The sequence below is a fragment of the Thalassophryne amazonica genome, chromosome 17, assembly GCF_902500255.1.
Source record: "Thalassophryne amazonica chromosome 17, fThaAma1.1, whole genome shotgun sequence".
NCBI lineage: Eukaryota > Metazoa > Chordata > Actinopteri > Batrachoidiformes > Batrachoididae > Thalassophryne > Thalassophryne amazonica.
In genome coordinates, this window is record NC_047119.1 from 1067666 (window position 1) to 1086270 (window position 18605).

An 18605-nucleotide genomic window follows, 5' to 3' on the forward strand; every position below is an offset into this window, starting at 1 on the left:
AATTAGTGTCCTCAGTTCCCAAACGCTTATTGAGTGTTGTTAGAAGGAAAGGTGATGTAACACAGTGGGAAACATACCACTGTACCAGCTTTTTAGAAATATGTTGCAGGCATCCATTTCAAAATGAGCAAATATTTGCACAAAAGCAATAAAGTTTATCACTTTGAACATTAAATATGTATGTATATGTAAATATGTTTTTATTTACTTTGTACACAACGTCCCAACTTCACTGGAATTGGAGTTTTATCATGTCACAGCATTTTTATTTATTTCACAATGCGGTTTCAAATAGATGAGTGTTTTGTTGTGGTCGTGGTGGTTTTTTTTTTATTTTTTTTACGGTGGCTAGTTTGCTTTTGATTTTCTGCAACAAAAACAAAAATATATTCTGAGAGTCTTCCGGTTTCTGTATTTGCTGTTGACGTCATGGTGGGCGTGGCGCTCATGAGCAGGTGATTGACAGCGCCTGGGCGCGCGCCTCCGAGCTGTACGTCGGGCTCGTGAGTTCTCGCACGCGCCAGCAAGTCCACGGTCAAGGTAAGGTTCACGCGCGCGGTTTACCGAGTTTTTTCTGTAAAAACCTCGATGTAAATTGTTATTAATATGAATTGTCTCTGTGGCTTTAGTAACTTGGTAAGACATTAAGTTCAGTAATGTTCGCGTAGTTTGAAGCGAAGCTCGCATTTTATGTGACAGAAGAGGGACGTCTTCCATAAAAAAGAAATTAATAAATAACCAGCTGAAATGAGTTTGTGGAGTGGAGATAAGGTTTCAGCGCTGAGGATGGGAAGGTTTTTGGTCTTATCACACTGTAAAAGCCAGCAAGTTTGATCACCTCAACTGATAGGAGGAAATCAGTAAGAAATAATGAATCACTAAAAATGGTCTGAACGTAGAACAACGACCTCATAATAAAAATAACATGAAATTCACCTGAAATACATAGCACTGATTGGAAGAAATATTTTCTCATGTGGGGCTTTAGTGTGTTTTATGGTCAAATAGTTTCAGTGATTTATAGCCAAATGACCTTTGTCATGCTAAAGATTTATTGATTAGGACTCATTTATTTTGTGTAAAAAATCAGGCACCAAATAAGATCAACTTTATTGATCCTGAAGGTAATTATTTTGCCAAAGTCCCCTGGCGGTCACTCAAAAAAGAGTAAGACGGGGCGGCAACATCGCCGGTGGGATATGAGCCCTATCCAGTGGCGACAGACTGCCACAAGAAGGGCAGAGTCTGGGGAAGGGGTTCTTTCAGGGTCATGGTGTCGTCTGCTCCTCTCCGTCGTCTCTGCCTCGAGCTGGGCTTCAGTGCGGGTGGCAGTCTGCTTGCTGGCCAGCAAGAGTACAGAAACCCTGAATGAGTTATATGAAATAGTCTTTTACTGGATCATAAATTTCAGCTTCCTTTTTCCACGTTTTCTTGTGTTACATCCTTACTCCAAAATGAAGTAACTTCATTTTCCCCTTAAAGTTCTAACACACAACACCCCATAATGACAACATGAAAAAAAGTTTGGTTGAAATTTTTGCAAATTTTTTAAAAATAAAAAGCTCGGAAATCACATATATATTTGGGCAGTTTTGCCCCTTCCTCTTTGCAGCACCTCTCAAGCTCCATTAGGTTGATGATATGTGGGTCACTTGTGTTGCTGAATAGAGGGTTCAGAAACAGCATTTGCCAGGGATTTTTTTTTTCTTTTCTCTGGTGTAATTTCTGGTCAAATATGCACCAAAATGTACGAAATGGCACCTAAAAACAAGAGAAAACCAAGATTTCTGACATCCGCCAATCTGGATCAGGATCTCCTCCAAAATTCAATGGAGTCTTCCATGCCCTAATATCTATGTGTGGTGCAAATTTGGTGAGAATCTGTGAAGTAGTTTTAACGTAATCCTTCAAAGTCTATGTAAAGTGAAATCTTGATCCAGAATCCTGATCTGGACCTGCATCACCTCCAATATTTAATGGAGTCTTCCATGGCCTAATATATGTCAGTGGTAAAAAATTTGTCAAAATCCGTGCAGTAGTTTTGACATAATCCTGCTAACAGACTAACAGACAGACAAATAAATAAATAAATGCTGATGATTTCATTACATCCTTGGCCGATGTGATTATTCATGCCGACTCGTTTGCAAATCTATACACCCCCCCGATTGCCTTTTACAATAGAATGTTTCATCTGTGACAGATATGAATACAGCGATTTTATCAAGTTTTTGGTCATATTCTTTGTGTGATGTGTACATATGAACAGCAGAATGAGAATATCTGTGTGTCAGTCACTCTCTTCAACAATTTACAGGATGCCTTCATCTAACAAAGTAACATTTATTCATCTTACATATTATCTTTAATCATTACAGAAAATGACTCATTTTCTTTTTTCCTTGATGAAGCATGTCAACTGTCCTATTTTATAAAAGATACAAATACATGAAATTACAAGTACATATTTAGTGAACAAGTAGGACTGAAAATGAAGTCACACTTTACCTGGAGTTTGGGTTTTTCTTCTGTATGACAGCAAGCAATGAAGTGTAGCAAGTTCTGAGAGAGGGTTCTGCCAGTTGTTCCCAGCAGACCCTCACGATACGTTTGGGCCTGCCAGGTCTGACCAGCTTCCTCCCCTCCCAGCGGATCCAACTCACCACCAGGTGGTGATCGGTCGACAGCTCAGCCCCTCTCTTCACTCGAGTGTCCGAGACACATGGCCGAAGGTCAGATGATATGACTACAAAGTCGTATCATCTGACCTTAGGGTGTCCTGGTGCCACGTGCACTTATGGACACCCTTATGCTTGAACATGGTGTTCGTGATGGACAAACTGTGACTAGCACAGAAGTCCAATAACTGAACACCACTCGGGTTCAGATCGGGGAGGCCGCGCTTTCTGATCACCCCCCTCCAGGTCTTACTGTTGCCGCCCACGTGGGCGTTGAAATCCCCCAGGAGAACAATGGAGTCCCCAGTCGGAGCGCTATCTAGTACCCCTCCCAGGGACTCCAAGAAGGTCGGGTACTCTGCACTGCCGCTCGGCCCGTAGGCCAAGACAACAGTGAGAGACCTGTCCCCGACCCGAAGGCGTAGGGACACAACCCTGTCGTTCATCAGAGTGAAGTCCAACACATGGCGACTAAACTGGGGAGCAATAAGCAATGCAACCCCAGCTCTCCGCCTCTCCCTGTGGACAACGCCAGAAAAGTGGAGCATCCAGCCCCTCTCCAGGAGTTGGATACCAGAGCCCAAGCTGTGCGTGGAGGTGAGCCCGACTATCTCTAGTTGGTATCTCTCACCCTCCCGCACAAGCTCAGGGTCCTTCCCCCCCAGCGAGGTGACATTCCACGTCCCAACAGCCAGGGGCTGTGAGCGCGGACCGGGTCGCCAGACCATCCGCCCTCGACCGCCACCCAATCCTCTCTGCACCCGACCCCATGGCCCCTCTGCAGCTGGTGAACCCACAGGAGGGCGGGTCCACGTCGCTCTTTCTGGCTGAGCCTGGCCGAGCCCCATGGGCTAAGGCCCGACCACCAGGCGCTCGCGCGAGCCCCAACCCCAGGCCTGGCTCCAGGGTGGGGCCCCGGCTCCGACATACCGGGCAACGTCTCGGTCCTTGACTTTTTACTGGTCATGGGAGCTTCTGAACTGCCCTTAGTCTGACCCGTCACCTAGGACCTGTTTGACTTGGGAGACCCTACAAGGGGCACAAAGCCCCCGACAACATAGCTCCTAGGATCATCCGGGTACGCAAACTCCCCCACCACGATAAGGTGGCAGCTAGAGGGGGAGCACCCAACCTTGTCTGTAATAAAAAGACAAGGTTTTTTTTTTACCCAACCTTGTCTGTAATAAATTATTTTCTTTAACCCATTGAGTCTTCTGGTAGAAATTTCCATTTTCCTCCTTTTCTTCCAGCCAAGCCCACTTAAATTTATTCTTTACACGGTTCTCAAAGCCTAGCTCATCTCCTCACTAAATAATTATAACATCCTGCACTGTATTTTAAGCAGATTCCTGTTTAAATCCGTCACATCGATCATGTTAGCGTCGTTCCGCCATTGAATTGTTCATGAAAGCACATACGCAACTTCTAAAACATTCCTTCATTGGTCAGCAGAGTCAACAAAGATGGCAGTGCCAAAATTAAGTCAGTTGGATTGGTTGGTTAGGAAGTAGCAGTGACACTTACACTGAGCTCTGCGCTGGAATATTGGGCCTATTATGATTTAGAATGTGATTATTTCTTCATGTTTTGTGTTATGGTTAGAGGTTTGGGTGGGACTGACCCGTTCCAGGCAATGCACCCAAATGCAGGAAGCTGGACATGGAGAAAAGTACAAAGGAAAATATATTTATTTATAATAAAGTAAAGGTGCTGTCTGGGGTGCCTGCAGTGTGGCGAGATGGGCCGCCTCCTGGTGGTGAAATGAGGGAGCTGCAGGATCCCAAGCCAGTCTTGAAGGATAATATCAACTAAGGATTCAGGGTTCAGACCCAGGGGGAACGCTTGCCTACGAGACCAGGAACTATGGGGAATAAAGACACGCAGAGTGAGTGAATGCACTCGTAATGCTGGAGCCTCAAACAGTCACAGTTCACAAAAGATTTAACACAGGTTGTTTCAGAGGCCAGGAAATAAAGTTCTCTTCTTAAGAAATAAAGTCACTGTTCAAGAATTTTTCATAGTTCATAAGTTGTATCCAAAGGTCAGAGGTCAAGTGCTGCATGTTGTGACGCAGTTCCAATTAATCAGGACTTGATACAGTTGGGTTCTCAATTGTTTGATGTCAGAATTCAAGTGGTTCTTAGGAAGAGTTCTTGGAACAGTTCTTTATCATAGCACAGTCACAAACAGAAATGAGTGAGAACGGGATCTCACTGAGACGAGGAGGAACTTAACTGGCGTGTAGTCGAGACGTGCTCTGCGCCAAGAGCCGAGGAGTTCCAAAGTGACGTAGCTGTGCAGGTAGCCAGGAACCAGGAGCCAGGGCAGCATGTGAGCCACGCAGGAAAGAGAGTTCACTCTAATACCGGTATTAGAGGGGAGGCCAGGTTACCTGAGCTTCTTCTGCAGGACGCTTCTGTGTTAAGTGCACAGCTGGAGGATGTAGTCAAGGTCACAGGGTGGCATTCAGGTTTGATCCTCTTGGAGACTGCCTGGATCATGGAAGGTGGCTCTGGAAGCTGGCGAGGCAAAACGAGGCAAGCAAGTCAACAGACAAACACGGCACACAAGTATCTGGCAATAAATGAACAGAAAGTCAGGGTTTAAATAGTCTATCAATAATCAATCACTCATCTGATCCAGGTGTGAAGCAAAACTGAGGGCACCATCTAGTGGAGAAACTAACACACAACACTGGTAAAACAGAGTTAAAACCAGGCTCTGAGGGAAATCCTGACAGTTTTGTGGTACACTTTGTTAATTCAGGTATTTCATCAAAAAGATTTGTTATTTTTGATGTCAATTAGCACAACCTGCAGCACCGTCAGCTCTTTACCATTTCAGTACACAGAGTAAATATTCCCACTGTCATTCACCTGCATTCATCAAATACTGAAAACTCTGCATTAATATTGTTGAAAAGGAGTAGACAATTTATATGTTGACTTGTTCACTAAATTATTTAAAAATGTTGAAATAACTTTTTGTCTCTGAAACTTTTTATAATCCAAATATGTGCCGAACATGTGTTAACAGTGAGTCTGCAAGCATCTGTTGAATAAGATCAGTTAAGGAGTTACAGCGTCACAGTTTTCTAATTATTCTGTTTGTTGGCTTGTTTCTGCAAATTTGAGGCATCCAGTTGATGAAACTTCATAATTTGTCTTTGGATGTTCAAGTATCCCACTGGGAAGACAGAACATGAACGGTGGCCTTTCGCTAGTTTATGTTATTTTAGACGATTTATCTTCTGATAGATGTGTTTTTGTTTGTACTGAACAGTCTCAGCAGAAAAAGAGAAAAACGAACTGTGAAGAAACCAGCGCCACCACAGCAGTGAGAGGGGAGTGAGCGATACCACCGCTGAGGACCCTGGACGTGGTTCCTCCTTGACGGGAGCGTGCTGCACACTGAGGAGAGTGTCAGGGAAGAGGGGCTGCATGTGATCTGCAGCCATGTATCCATTAAGGACTACACTGTCGCGGCTTCGGCCTCTGACACAGACAGCTCAGGGACTGTTGCACCACAGACCAACGGGGATCAAACGGGCCTTAAGGACGTTTCAGCCAGTGAGAACCCTGAATACACCTGCGGCAGCCGAGCCCTTCCTGAATGGTACCAGCTCTAACTATCTGGAGGAAATGTACTATGCATGGCTGGAGAATCCTCGGAATGTGCACAAGGTGTGTCATTACATGTGACTGAGGTAATACCTTTGCTATGTGTGTGCACAAATAGTCCATGAGCCCAAAGCCAAGTCTTAGCTAAACAGTACCATTTCAGCAAAGCAAACAACACTTACAATCCAGCCTCAGTACATCATGACTTACACAAGATGTATGGTGGTCATCCTGGGGTGGCAAGTATGGGCGGGTAGGGTCAGTGAAGGATGTACCTGTACAAATATTTCAATTATTGAAAAGCATTCCATAATAATAATAATAATAACCTTTAATTAACCAGGCAGAGTTCCACTGAGATCAAAACCTCTTTTACAAGGATAACCCCTCCAAGAAAGGCAGCAGCACACGTCATCGTGAGCAGGTTAACATCAACATGAGAACGTTGGTGATAAATAAAATACAACCAACAATCAACATTACACAATCAACAATCAATACCATATTATTTGTCTGATCATAAAGATTCCAAAAAGGTAAAGTTTAGACTATCTTATGGAGTTATGGAGCAAAAACAGCACAAAAGGTGGCAAAGGTCAGTTTCAGTTTGTACAGGGGTCATATTTAAAGTTGCTACAATTTTGGTAAAAAAGAAAAAGTGATGTAAATTATTGGTTGAGCTAATATGGTTTTAAAAAGGTGTACATTGCACCATCTGTTATGCTTAGTTACCATGTCATAAAATTCAATGGACATTGATCTTGTTTACACATTACTATGGAGACCCAGCATTCAACACAGTCAAAACTATTCCGGCCCCTCCCCAATCAGACCGGGAGTGACATGTTTAGCCGCATGTTCTCCTTGAATTGCTGGCTGTCTGAGTGGTGTCCAAAAAATGAGGTGGGCTTCATTGATAATTGGCAAAGCTTCTGGGGAAAACCTGGTCTTGTTAGGAGAGACGGCATCCATCCCACTTTAGAGGGAGCAGCTCTCATTTCTAGAAATCTGGCCAATTTTTTGGGATCCTCCAAACTGTGACTGTCTAGCGTTGGGACCAGGAAGCAGAGTTGTAGTCTTACACACCTCTCTGCAGCTTCTCTCCCCCTGCCATCCCCTCATTACCCCATCCCCATAGAGACGGTGCCTGCTCCCAGACCACCAATAACCAGCAAAAATCTATTTAAGCATAAAAATTCAAAAAGAAAAAATAATATAGCACCTTCAATTGCACCACAGACTAAAACAGTTAAATGTGGTCTATTAAACATTAGGTCTCTTTCTTCTAAGTCCCTGTTGGTAAATGATATAATAATTGATCAACGTATTGATTTATTCTGCCTAACAGAAACTTGGTTACAGCAGGATGAATATGTTAGTTTAAATGAGTCAACACCCCCGAGTCACACTAACTGCCAGAATGCTCGTAGCACGGGCCGGGGCGGAGGATTAGCAGCAATCTTCCATTCCAGCTTATTAATTAATCAAAAACCTAGACAGAGCTTTAATTCATTTGAAAGCTTGTATCTTAGTCTTGTCCATCCAAATTGGAAGTCCCAAAAACCAGTTTTATTTGTTATTATCTATCGTCCACCTGGTCGTTACTGTGAGTTTCTCTGTGAATTTTCAGACCTTTTGTCTGACTTAGTGCTTAGCTCAGATAAGATAATTATAGTGGGCGATTTTAACATCCACACAGATGCTGAGAATGACAGCCTCAACACTGCATTTAATCTATTATTAGACTCTATCGGCTTTGCTCAAAAAGTAAATGAGTCCACCCACCACTTTAATCATATTTTAGATCTTGTTCTGACTTATGGTATGGAAATAGAAGACTTAACAGTATTCCCTGAAAACTCCCTTTTGTCTGATCATTTTTTAATAACATTTACATTTACCCTGATGGACTACCCTGCAGTGGGGAATAAGTTTCATTACACTAGAAGTCTTTCAGAAAGCGCTGTAACTAGGTTTAAGGATATGATTCCTTCTTTATGTTCTCTAATGTCATATACCAACACAGAGCAGAGTAGCTACCTAAACTCTGTAAGGGAGATAGAGTATCTTGTCAATAGTTTTACATCCTCATTGAAGACAACTTTGGATGCTGTAGCTCCTCTGAAAAAGAGAGCTTTAAATCAGAAGTGTCTGACTCCGTGGTATAACTCACAAACTCGTAGCTTAAAGCAGATAACCCGTAAGTTGGAGAGGAAATGGCGTCTCACTAATTTAGAAGATCTTCACTTAGCCTGGAAAAAGAGTTTGTTGCTCTATAAGAAAGCCCTTCGTGAAGCTAGGACATCTTTCTACTCATCACTAATTGAAGAAAATAAGAACAACCCCAGGTTTCTTTTCAGCACTGTAGCCAGGCTGACAAAGAGTCAGAGCTCTATTGAGCTGAGTATTCCATTAACTTTAACTAGTAATGACTTCATGACTTTCTTTGCTAACAAAATTTTGACTATTAGAGAAAAAATTACTCATAACCATCCCAAAGATGTATCGTTATCTTTGGCTGCTTTCAGTGATGCCGGTATTTGGTTAGACTCTTTCTCTCCGATTGTTCTGTCTGAGTTATTTTCATTAGTTACTTCATCCAAACCATCAACATGCTTATTAGACCCCATTCCTGCCAGGCTGCTCAAGGAAGTCCTACCATTATTTAATGCTTCAATCTTAAATATGATCAATCTATCTTTGTTAGTTGGTTATGTACCACAGGCCTTTAAGGTGGCAGTAATTAAACCATTACTTAAAAAGCCATCACTTGACCCAGCTATCTTAGCTAATTATAGGCCAATCTCCAACCTTCCTTTTCTCTCAAAGATTCTTGAGAGGGTAGTTGTAAAACAGCTAACTGATCACCTGCAGAGGAATGGTCTATTTGAAGAGTTTCAGTCAGGTTTTAGAATTCATCATAGTACAGAAACAGCATTAGTGAAGGTTACAAATGATCTTCTTATGGCTTCGGACAGTGGACTTATCTCTGTGCTTGTTCTGTTGGACCCCAGTGCTGCTTTTGATACTGTTGACCATAAAATTTTATTACAGAGATTAGAGCATGTCATAGGTATTAAAGGCATTGCGCTGCGGTGGTTTGAATCATATTTGTCTAATAGATTACAGTTTGTTCATGTAAATGGGGAATCTTCTTCACAGACTAAAGTTAATTATGGAGTTCCACAAGGTTCTGTGCTAGGACCAATTTTATTCACTTTATACATGCTTCCCTTGGGCAGTATTATTAGACGGTATTGCTTAAATTTTCATTGTTACGCAGATGATACCCAGCTTTATCTATCCATGAAGCCAGAGGACACACACCAATTAGCTAAACTGCAGGATTGTCTTACAGACATAAAGACATGGATGACCTCTAATTTCCTGCTTTTAAACTCAGATAAAACTGAAGTTATTGTACTTGGCCCCACAAATCTTAGAAGCATGGTGTCTAACCAGATCGTTACTCTGGATGGCATTTCCCTGATCTCTAGTAATACTGTGAGAAATCTTGGAGTTATTTTTGATCAGGATATGTCATTCAAAGCGCATATTAAACAAATATGTAGGACTGCCTTTTTGCATTTACGCAATATCTCTAAAATCAGAAAGGTCTTGTCTCAGAGTGATGCTGAAAAACTAATTCATGCATTTGTTTCCTCTAGGCTGGACTATTGTAATTCATTATTATCAGGTTGTCCTAAAAGTTCCCTAAAAAGCCTTCAGTTGGTTCAGAATGCTGCAGCTAGAGTACTGACGGGGACTAGCAGGAGAGAGCATATCTCACCCGTGTTGGCCTCCCTTCATTGGCTTCCTGTTAATGCTAGAATAGAATTTAAAATTCTTCTTCTTACTTATAAGGTTTTGAATAATCAGGTCCCATCTTATCTTAGGGACCTCGTAGTACCATATTACCCCATTAGAGCGCTTCGCTCTCAGACTGCGGGCTTACTTGTAGTTCCTAGGGTTTGTAAGAGTAGAATGGGAGGCAGAGCCTTCAGCTTTCAGGCTCCTCTCCTGTGGAACCAGCTCCCAATTCAGATCAGGGAGACAGATACCCTCTCTACTTTTAAGATTAGGCTTAAAACTTTCCTTTTCGCTAAGGCTTATAGTTAGGGCTGGATCGGGTGACCCTGGACCATCCCTTGGTTATGTTGCTTTAGACGTAGACTGTGTTTCATAATTATTGTATGGCCTTGCCTTGCAATGTGGAGTGCCTTGGGGCAACTGTTTGTTGTGATTTGGCGCTATACAAGAAAAAAGTTGATTGATTGATTTATTAATCCTTTTACCTCAATGAATAATTTGCAACACTTTAGATTAAAATTGGAGCTTTTGGATTAGGTGCACCTTAAGGGGAGGTGATAGTCTAGTGGTTAAAGTACTGGTCTTGAGACCAGAGGATCCTCGGTTCAAATCCCACCCTGACCGGAAAATCACTAAGGGCCCTTGGGCAAGGTCCTTAATTCCCTAGTTGCTCCCGGTGTATGGTGGGCGCCTTGCATGGCAGCAGCCTCACATCAGGGTGAATATGAGGCATTATTGTAAAGCACTTTGAGCGTCTGATGCAGATGGAAAAGTGCTTTATAAATGCAGTCCATTTAGCTGTTGAACCCACGTACAAACTGAAACTGACCTTTCTCACCATTTTTATCCCACACCTTTCTGGAATCTTTATGGTCAGATAAATAAATCAAATCAATTTTATTTATATAGCGCCAAATCACAACAAACAGTTGCCCCAAGGCACTTCATATTGCAAGGCAAAGCCATACAATAATTACAGAAAAACCCCAACGGTCAAAACGACCCCCTGTGAGCAAGCACTTGGTGACAGTGGGAAGGAAAAACTCCCTTTTAACAGGAAGAAACCTCCAGCAGAACCAGGCTCAGGGAGGAGCAGTCTTCTGCTGGGACTGGTTGGGTCTGAGGGAGTGTTTTTGAATGTTGACCCCTGTGTAATCCTTCATTGACTCCCACCCTGGCATGGCCACCATACATTTTGTGTAGTCCAAAGTATAGTAAGGCTGGAGTGTAAACGTTGCTTAGTTGATCCAGTCTCACTTTTTTGTTTGTTTGTTTTACATGATACTGTCATGAAATGTGTCACATTTTGTGATGGGGTTAAATCTCATATTTTTAACCATACTCCTAAGCATAACCCTAACCACCCCCCACCACCACCACCATGCCACCCCAGATTTTGTGCTACCATCACAAAATGCTTCACATTTTTGTGACAGTATCATGAACTAACAGATTAAATCACTTTGTGATGCCATCATGAACTGGTGTGAAGGCCCCTTCACACACAGTACGAATGAGTACAACTCACGGTGGAACAGCTCATATGAGTGAACTGCAAAAACATTGCACCAACGGGCAGGCGGGCACGATGCCACTGCGACAGTTCCTGCACACGGGAACACAGTGCGAGCAGCTGCACCACATCGTGCCGCTGATGTGGAGAACAATAAAATAAAAAACAGCTGTATAATTAGTGAATACTGGGTTGATAAAAGGAGACACAATACAGAACCCACAATACAGGATACAAACCTGTAAGCTCTGATTACCAGACGGAAACCTTACCACTGCGCCACCATCGCTGGCCTGTAATTGGCACGGAAAAATGCCTGAAATCACCAAGTTATGGACAAGGTGCGCTGTGTGCAGCTGCTGCAGCCCAGCGCAAGGGCAGAAGATGTTTTATATATTTCCATGTGAGGACAGCAGGCAGAGACACGCGCCTCACGGAGGAATGTTGTCAGTTCATGTCCTTCCAAACACATGTTCTCAAGCTGGGACGTCCAGGAAAAGAAATCTTTACAGCTGCGGCTGTGAGCGATGTGTCACTGTGTGTTATGTGGTCATTCATCATTTCGTCATGTGGTCATGCAAAAAGCCACACACATGTGGTGCACGTGTCTTACGTGTGTGCATGCCGGGGTGGGGGGGGGGGGGGGGTGACGGCAGGCACAACACACGCACACACATGCAAGACACGTGCACCATGTGTGTGGCTTTTTGCAACTCCACACTCATGGGGCACTTAGACAAATTTCACATCCAGCTCCACAGTGATTGTCTGCTGATTGTTTTCATGATGATAGTACGAATGGCCACTCATTTTCTAAGTGCCATGCGAGTGGTGTTAGATGTTTGTGTGTGTCAGCTGGAATTTGGCCGACACCTGCCGCAAGAGGGTTCGATGGGCTCTCACAGCACACACTCTCTTTCAGTGTGTGCAAATTGTTGTAGCAACAGGTGTACGAGGCATTGGAGGCAGCTACGAATTTACACATTTTCACATGATTCCTGCTTCATGCCCACTTCATGCACAATTCAACCACATTCGTACTATGTGTGAAGAGGCCCTGAGATTGGGTTGTGTTTAGTCTTCTTATGCGGTACAAAAAAAAATCTTCCTGGCCCATGGACTAAAACCTCTGTGGCCCTTCAGAGATGGTCTGTGTAGGACAAGTTTACACCTTTACCAAAATTCACTACTGGGTCACATTGCCTCAAGTCACTGTTCATATGCTGAGTTCAAAACACTCACATGGTCTAGCTCTGGAAAAAATGCCTTGAATGCTTCGTTGGGCCAAAATTTACACTCGGAAACACATGAAGAAATTGAGCAACCCGAGGTATCTGAGGTCACAGCCAAGGCAGCCACGTTTGCAACTGGTTAGACAACAGTGTTGCTAATGTTGAAAAATGCATCTTTAAAATGAAATTTGAACAAGACATTACTGCTGTATGTAACATATTCATATTCTATGTGCAGTTAGTTAAGTTAGCAGCGCTACATATCAGAAAAAAACATTTTTTATTATTAGCTCTAATGTGATAAGTATTGACCCATATTTGTCTCCAAGGTAATGTCATGAATGCACTTTTTCCGGAAGTAGGGTTTTTTTGTTTGTTTGTTTTGTTTTGTTTTTAGTCTCAGGTCTTTCCGAGCCTCCAAGGGTTCTGAATCCTGCAACAGTACCCCCCTCCCTCCCCAGGACTCAAAAAGGACTTATCAACAGCCATAGTTCAAACTGTAGTAGGGTGAGGGTTGGACAAATAGATAAACTGTGTCACTGTGCCTCAGGAGACTTGAATAGAAACGCAGTACAAAAGCAAACAGCAGCGTCAACCCTAAACGGCACAGTGGCCACAACAAAGTCACACTGAATGTTAAAGGCATCCCTTTATGCACAGTTTCAATAAGCTGATAGAGGCCAGTGGTTGTCAGTTCTTTATGAGCAGAATCTGTATTTTATCTTTTCCAGTTTTGTGCTGCAACTTTAAATTTTCATTCCCACACTAGGTAGAACCAGATACGGATTGTGGTTAAAGGTACATATAGGACAGAAACGGTACAGGCTGTGGGCCCAAACGCTGGGAGCAAGGAAGAGAACTAGTTATGAATGAAAAGAGATTTATTTACAATAATAAATAAAAAAAAAAAGTGCTGCGCTGGGGATGCCTGCAGGGTAGACAGTCAACCCACATGTAGCTGTGGAAATTAGGGAGCTGCAGTCAAGCGGAGCCAGATTTAAAAGTGGAGAACGAGCTGGGATCCTGGAGTATATGAAACTGGTACCGGAGTCAGGTGGAACGTACAGAGCCGAGGAGGAGGAACTAGGAGGATGAGGAGACCAGATGTGAGTGATAACACTCATAACTCAGGCTGCCTTTAACAATTAACAGTTGACTGTAGGTACGTTTACAGCTCAGGAAATAAAGTTCACAATTCAGGAAATAATGTTCTCTGTTCAGGAATTGTTCACAGTTCATGAATTATCTTCAGCGGTCAGAGGTCAGATGCTGCATGTCTTATGACGCCATACATGTCAACCCCTTTGAGGGTCCACCTGTATAACCAAGTGAGAAAATCCATAAAATCAGCACAAAATCCTTATAACCTCCAAATCACACCAAAATCAGTTTTATTACAGTACACACAACCACATAGCGGTATCACGTAACTGGGTTTTTGTCCACATATTATGAGTTGCCACAATGACATTAAAGTCAGGATCATTAGTATTTCCTCCACAGTTGAATTTCAGGTTTTACAGGTTTTCTATGTCAGCGGGTCAAAGAGCTTTTTCTTATCATGCACCCGCTCTGTGGAACGGTCTTCCTGCGACCTTGAGGCAGTTGGAGTCCGTGGACACTTTTAAGTCAAGAATTACAGCCTATTTTTTTTCTCTTTCTTATGAATAGTTTTTATTTTTTATCTGTTTTATTCTTTTACTTCTGTTTTTAATTATGTATTTGAATTATTTAATTTTTATTTATTTATTTTAATTTTTTATGTTGAACTGTTCTATGTGAGGCGCCTTGAGATGGCTTTTGTTGTGATTTGGCACTTTATAAGCCGATTAAATTGAAAATGAACTGAACAACATTTTATTGAGTCTTAAAGTAAATAAATATGAAATTGGTCACTGGATCCTTAAACTTTGGACATAATAAACTCTACATGGTGGATCCTTGATCTCTGGACATAAATAGAAATAAACAAAATCTGTAGTTTTTGTCAAAAGCATTTCCTTTCAGACATTATTGGCATGAATGTCTTTCCATATATCTGAGGCTGAGCTCTTACAGCTGGCTGTATGTCAGCATCAGTTTAATTTATAAAGAAATACAGCACGTCTCACTTTGGGAAGGAAAAAAAAACGTTTTAGTCGATTGTAGTTTATTTTCTGTATTACAGTGTTTGGAAAGAGGTGTCATTTTATTTAAAGTGGCAATTTTGTGTCAACGGAACGGAGGACGATTCTCGTTTCTTGACTACAACATGACAAGAGTCCCAGTTAGTGACTTTAATCCACACAAAAGCGACTCACGATAATATCCGTAAGACTTTATTTGTACGTCCGTATGACTCTGAAACTCGGAAAAATCTGATCAAAAAATCTTGAACATAGTTCTTGGAAACACTTCTTGGCCATGCACAGTCACAAACAGGAGCAGCATGAGAACAGGATCTCAGAGTCACAATTAAATCATATCAGTCAGTCACAATCAGATCATATCACAGTCAGTCACAATCAGATTCACAATCAAATCAAATCAATTTTATTTATATAGCACCAAATCACAACAAACAGTTGCCCCAAGACGCTTTATATTGTAAGACAAAAGCCATACAAAAATTACGGAAAAACCCCAACGGTCAAAATGACCCCCTGTGAGCAAGCAATTGGCGACAGTGGGAAGGAAAAACTCCCTTTTAACAGGAAGAAACCTCCAGCAGAACCAGGCTCAGGGAGGGGCAGTCTTCTGCTGGGACTGGTTGGGGCTGAGGGAGAGAATCAGGAAAAAGACATGCTGTGGAGGGGAGCAGAGATCAATCACTAATGATTAAATGCAGAGTGGTGCATACAGAGCAAAAAGAGAAAGAAACACTCTGTGCATCATGGGAACCCCCCCCCGCAGTCTAAGTCTATAGCAGCATAACTAAGGGATGGTTCAGGGTCACCTGATCCAGCCCTAACTATAAGCTTTAGCAAAAAGGAAAGTTTTAAGCCTAATCTTAAAAGTAGAGAGGGTGTCTGTCTCCGTGGTCTGAATTGGGAGCTGGTTCCGCGCTGCAGAAAAGGTTGATTACAGACCCGCTGTAGACCAAACCCTGAATATCCATAAGACTTTATTTGTACGTCCGTATGACTCTGAAACTCGGAAAAATCCGATCAAAAAATCTTGAACATAGTTCTTGGAAACACTTCTTGGCCATGCACAGTCACAAACAGGAGCAGCATGAGAACAGGATCTCAGAGTCACAATTAAATCATATCACAGTAAGTCACAATCAGATCATATCAGTCAGTCACAATCAGATCATATCAGTCAGTCACAATCAAATCATATCACAGTCAGTCACAATCAGATCATATCATAGTCAGTCACAATCAGATTCACAATCAAATCAAATCAATTTTATTTATATAGCACCAAATCACAGCAAACATTTGCCCCAAGGCGCTTCATATTGTAAGGCAAAGCCATACAAAAATTACGGAAAAACCCCAACGGTCAAAATGACCCCCTGTGAGCAAGCACTTGGCGACAGTGGGAAGGAAAAACTCCCTTTTAACAGGAAGAAACCTCCAGCAGAACCAGGCTCAGGGAGGGGCAGTCTTCTGCTGGGACTGGTTGGGGCTGAGGGAGAGAACCAGGAAAAAGACATGCTGTGGAGGGGAGCAGAGATCAATCACTAATGATTAAATGCAGAGTGGTGCATACAGAGCAAAAAGAGAAAGAAACACTCAGTGCATCATGGGAACCCCCCAGCAGTCTAAGTCTATAGCAGCATAACTAAGGGATGGTTCAGGGTCACCTGATCCAGCCCTAACTATAAGCTTTAGCAAAAAGGAAAGTTTTAAGCCTAATCTTAAAAGTAGAGAGGGTGTCTGTCTCCCTGATCTGAATTGGGAGCTGGTTCCACAGGAGAGGAGCCTGAAAGCTGAAGGCTCTGCCTCCCATTCTACTCTTACAAACCCTAGGAACTACAAGTAAGCCTGCAGTCTGAGAGTGAAGCGCTCTACTGGGGTGATATGGTACTATGAGGTCCCTAAGATAAGATGGGACCTGATTATTCAAAACCTTATAAGTAAGAAGAAGAATTTTAAATTCTATTCTAGAATTAACAGGAAGCCAATGAAGAGAGGCCAATATGGGTGAGATATGCTCTCTCCTTCTAGTCCCTGTCAGTACTCTAGCTGCAGCATTTTGAATTAACTGAAGGCTTTTCAGGGAATTTTTAGGACAACCTGATAATAATGAATTACAATAGTCCAGCCTAGAGGAAATAAATGCATGAATTAGTTTTTCAGCATCACTCTGAGATAAGACCTTTCAGGAAATTAGAGGTCATCCTGTGGAACCAGCTCCCAATTCAGATCAGGGAGACAGATACCCTCTCTACTTTTAAGATTAGGCTTAAAACTTTCCTTTTCGCTAAGGCTTATAGTTAGGGCTGGATCGGGTGACCCTGGACCATCCCTTGGTTATGTTGCTTTAGACGTAGACTGTGTTTCATAATTATTGTATGGCCTTGCCTTGCAATGTGGAGCGCCTTGGGGCAACTGTTTGTTGTGATTTGGCGCTATACAAGAAAAAAGTTGATTGATTGATTGATTGATCCATGTCTTTATGTCTGTAAGACAATCCTGCAGTTTAGCTAATTGGTGTGTTTCCTCTGGCTTCATGGATAGATAAAGCTGGGTATCATCTGCGTAACAATGAAAATTTAAGCAATGCCGTCTAATAATACTGCCTAAGGGAAGCATGTGTAAAGTGAATAAAATTGGTCCTAGCACAGAACCTTGTGGAACTCCATAATTAACCTTAGTCTGTGAAGAAGACTCCCCATTTACATGAACAAATTGTAATCTATTAGATAAATATGATTCAAACCACTGCAGCGCAGTGCCTTTAATACCTATGGCATGCTCTAATCTCTGTAATAAAATTTTATGGTCAACAATATCAAAAGCAGCACTGAGGTCTAACAGAACAAGCACAGAGATGAGTCCACTGTCTGAGGCCATAAGAAGATCATTTGTAACCTTCACTAATGCTGTTTCTGTACTATGATGAATTCTAAAACCTGACTGAAACTCTTCACATAGACCATTCCTCTGCAGATGATCAGTTAGCTGTTTTACAACTACCCTTTCAAGAATTTTTGAGAGAAAAGGAAGGTTGGAGATTGGCCTATAATTAGCTAAGATAGCTGGGTCAAGTGATGGCTTTTTAAGTAATGGTTTAATTACTGCCACCTTAAAAGCCTGTGGTACATAGCCAACTAACAAAGATAGATTGATCATATTTAAGATCGAAGCATTAATTAATGGTAGGGCTTCCTTGAGCAGCCTGGTAGGAATGGGGTCTAATAGACATGTTGATGGTTTGGATGAAGTAACTAATGAAAATAACTCAGACAGAACAATCGGAGAGAAAGAGTCTATCAGAGTCAATCAGTCACAATCAGATCATATCAGTGTTAGTGGCAGTGGCACTCACATCCCACCTGATGAAGACCCTAAAGCGCCTCATCCTATGTCACCTCCGCTCCACGGTGAGCTCTGCTATGGACCCACAGCAGTTTGCTTACCGGCCTGGCATCGGAGTGGAGGACACCATCATCTCCCTGCTGCACCCGCTCACTGTCCCACCTGGAGAGGACCGGCAGCGCTGTGAGGATTCTTTTGTTTGATTTCTCCAGCGCTTTCAACACCATCCAGCTGCGGCTCCTGATGTTCAAGCTGGTGATTGCAGGAGTGGACGAGGATCT

At 42.5% G+C, this 18605-nt stretch overlaps 1 protein-coding gene across 2 annotated transcripts in view; it reads left to right on the forward strand.

The window, feature by feature from the left end:
- Positions 1–448: 448 nt before the first annotated feature.
- Positions 449–18605, forward strand: part of ogdhb (oxoglutarate (alpha-ketoglutarate) dehydrogenase b (lipoamide)) — a 96098-nt gene continuing 77941 nt past the window's right edge. For both annotated transcript variants that reach the window (XM_034192416.1, XM_034192417.1), the window contains exons 1-2: positions 449–540; positions 5961–6361. In XM_034192416.1, the coding sequence (XP_034048307.1) occupies positions 6134–6361 (228 nt within the window). In that variant the 5' untranslated portion in view covers positions 449–540; positions 5961–6133. The remainder of the gene's footprint in view (positions 541–5960; positions 6362–18605) is intronic.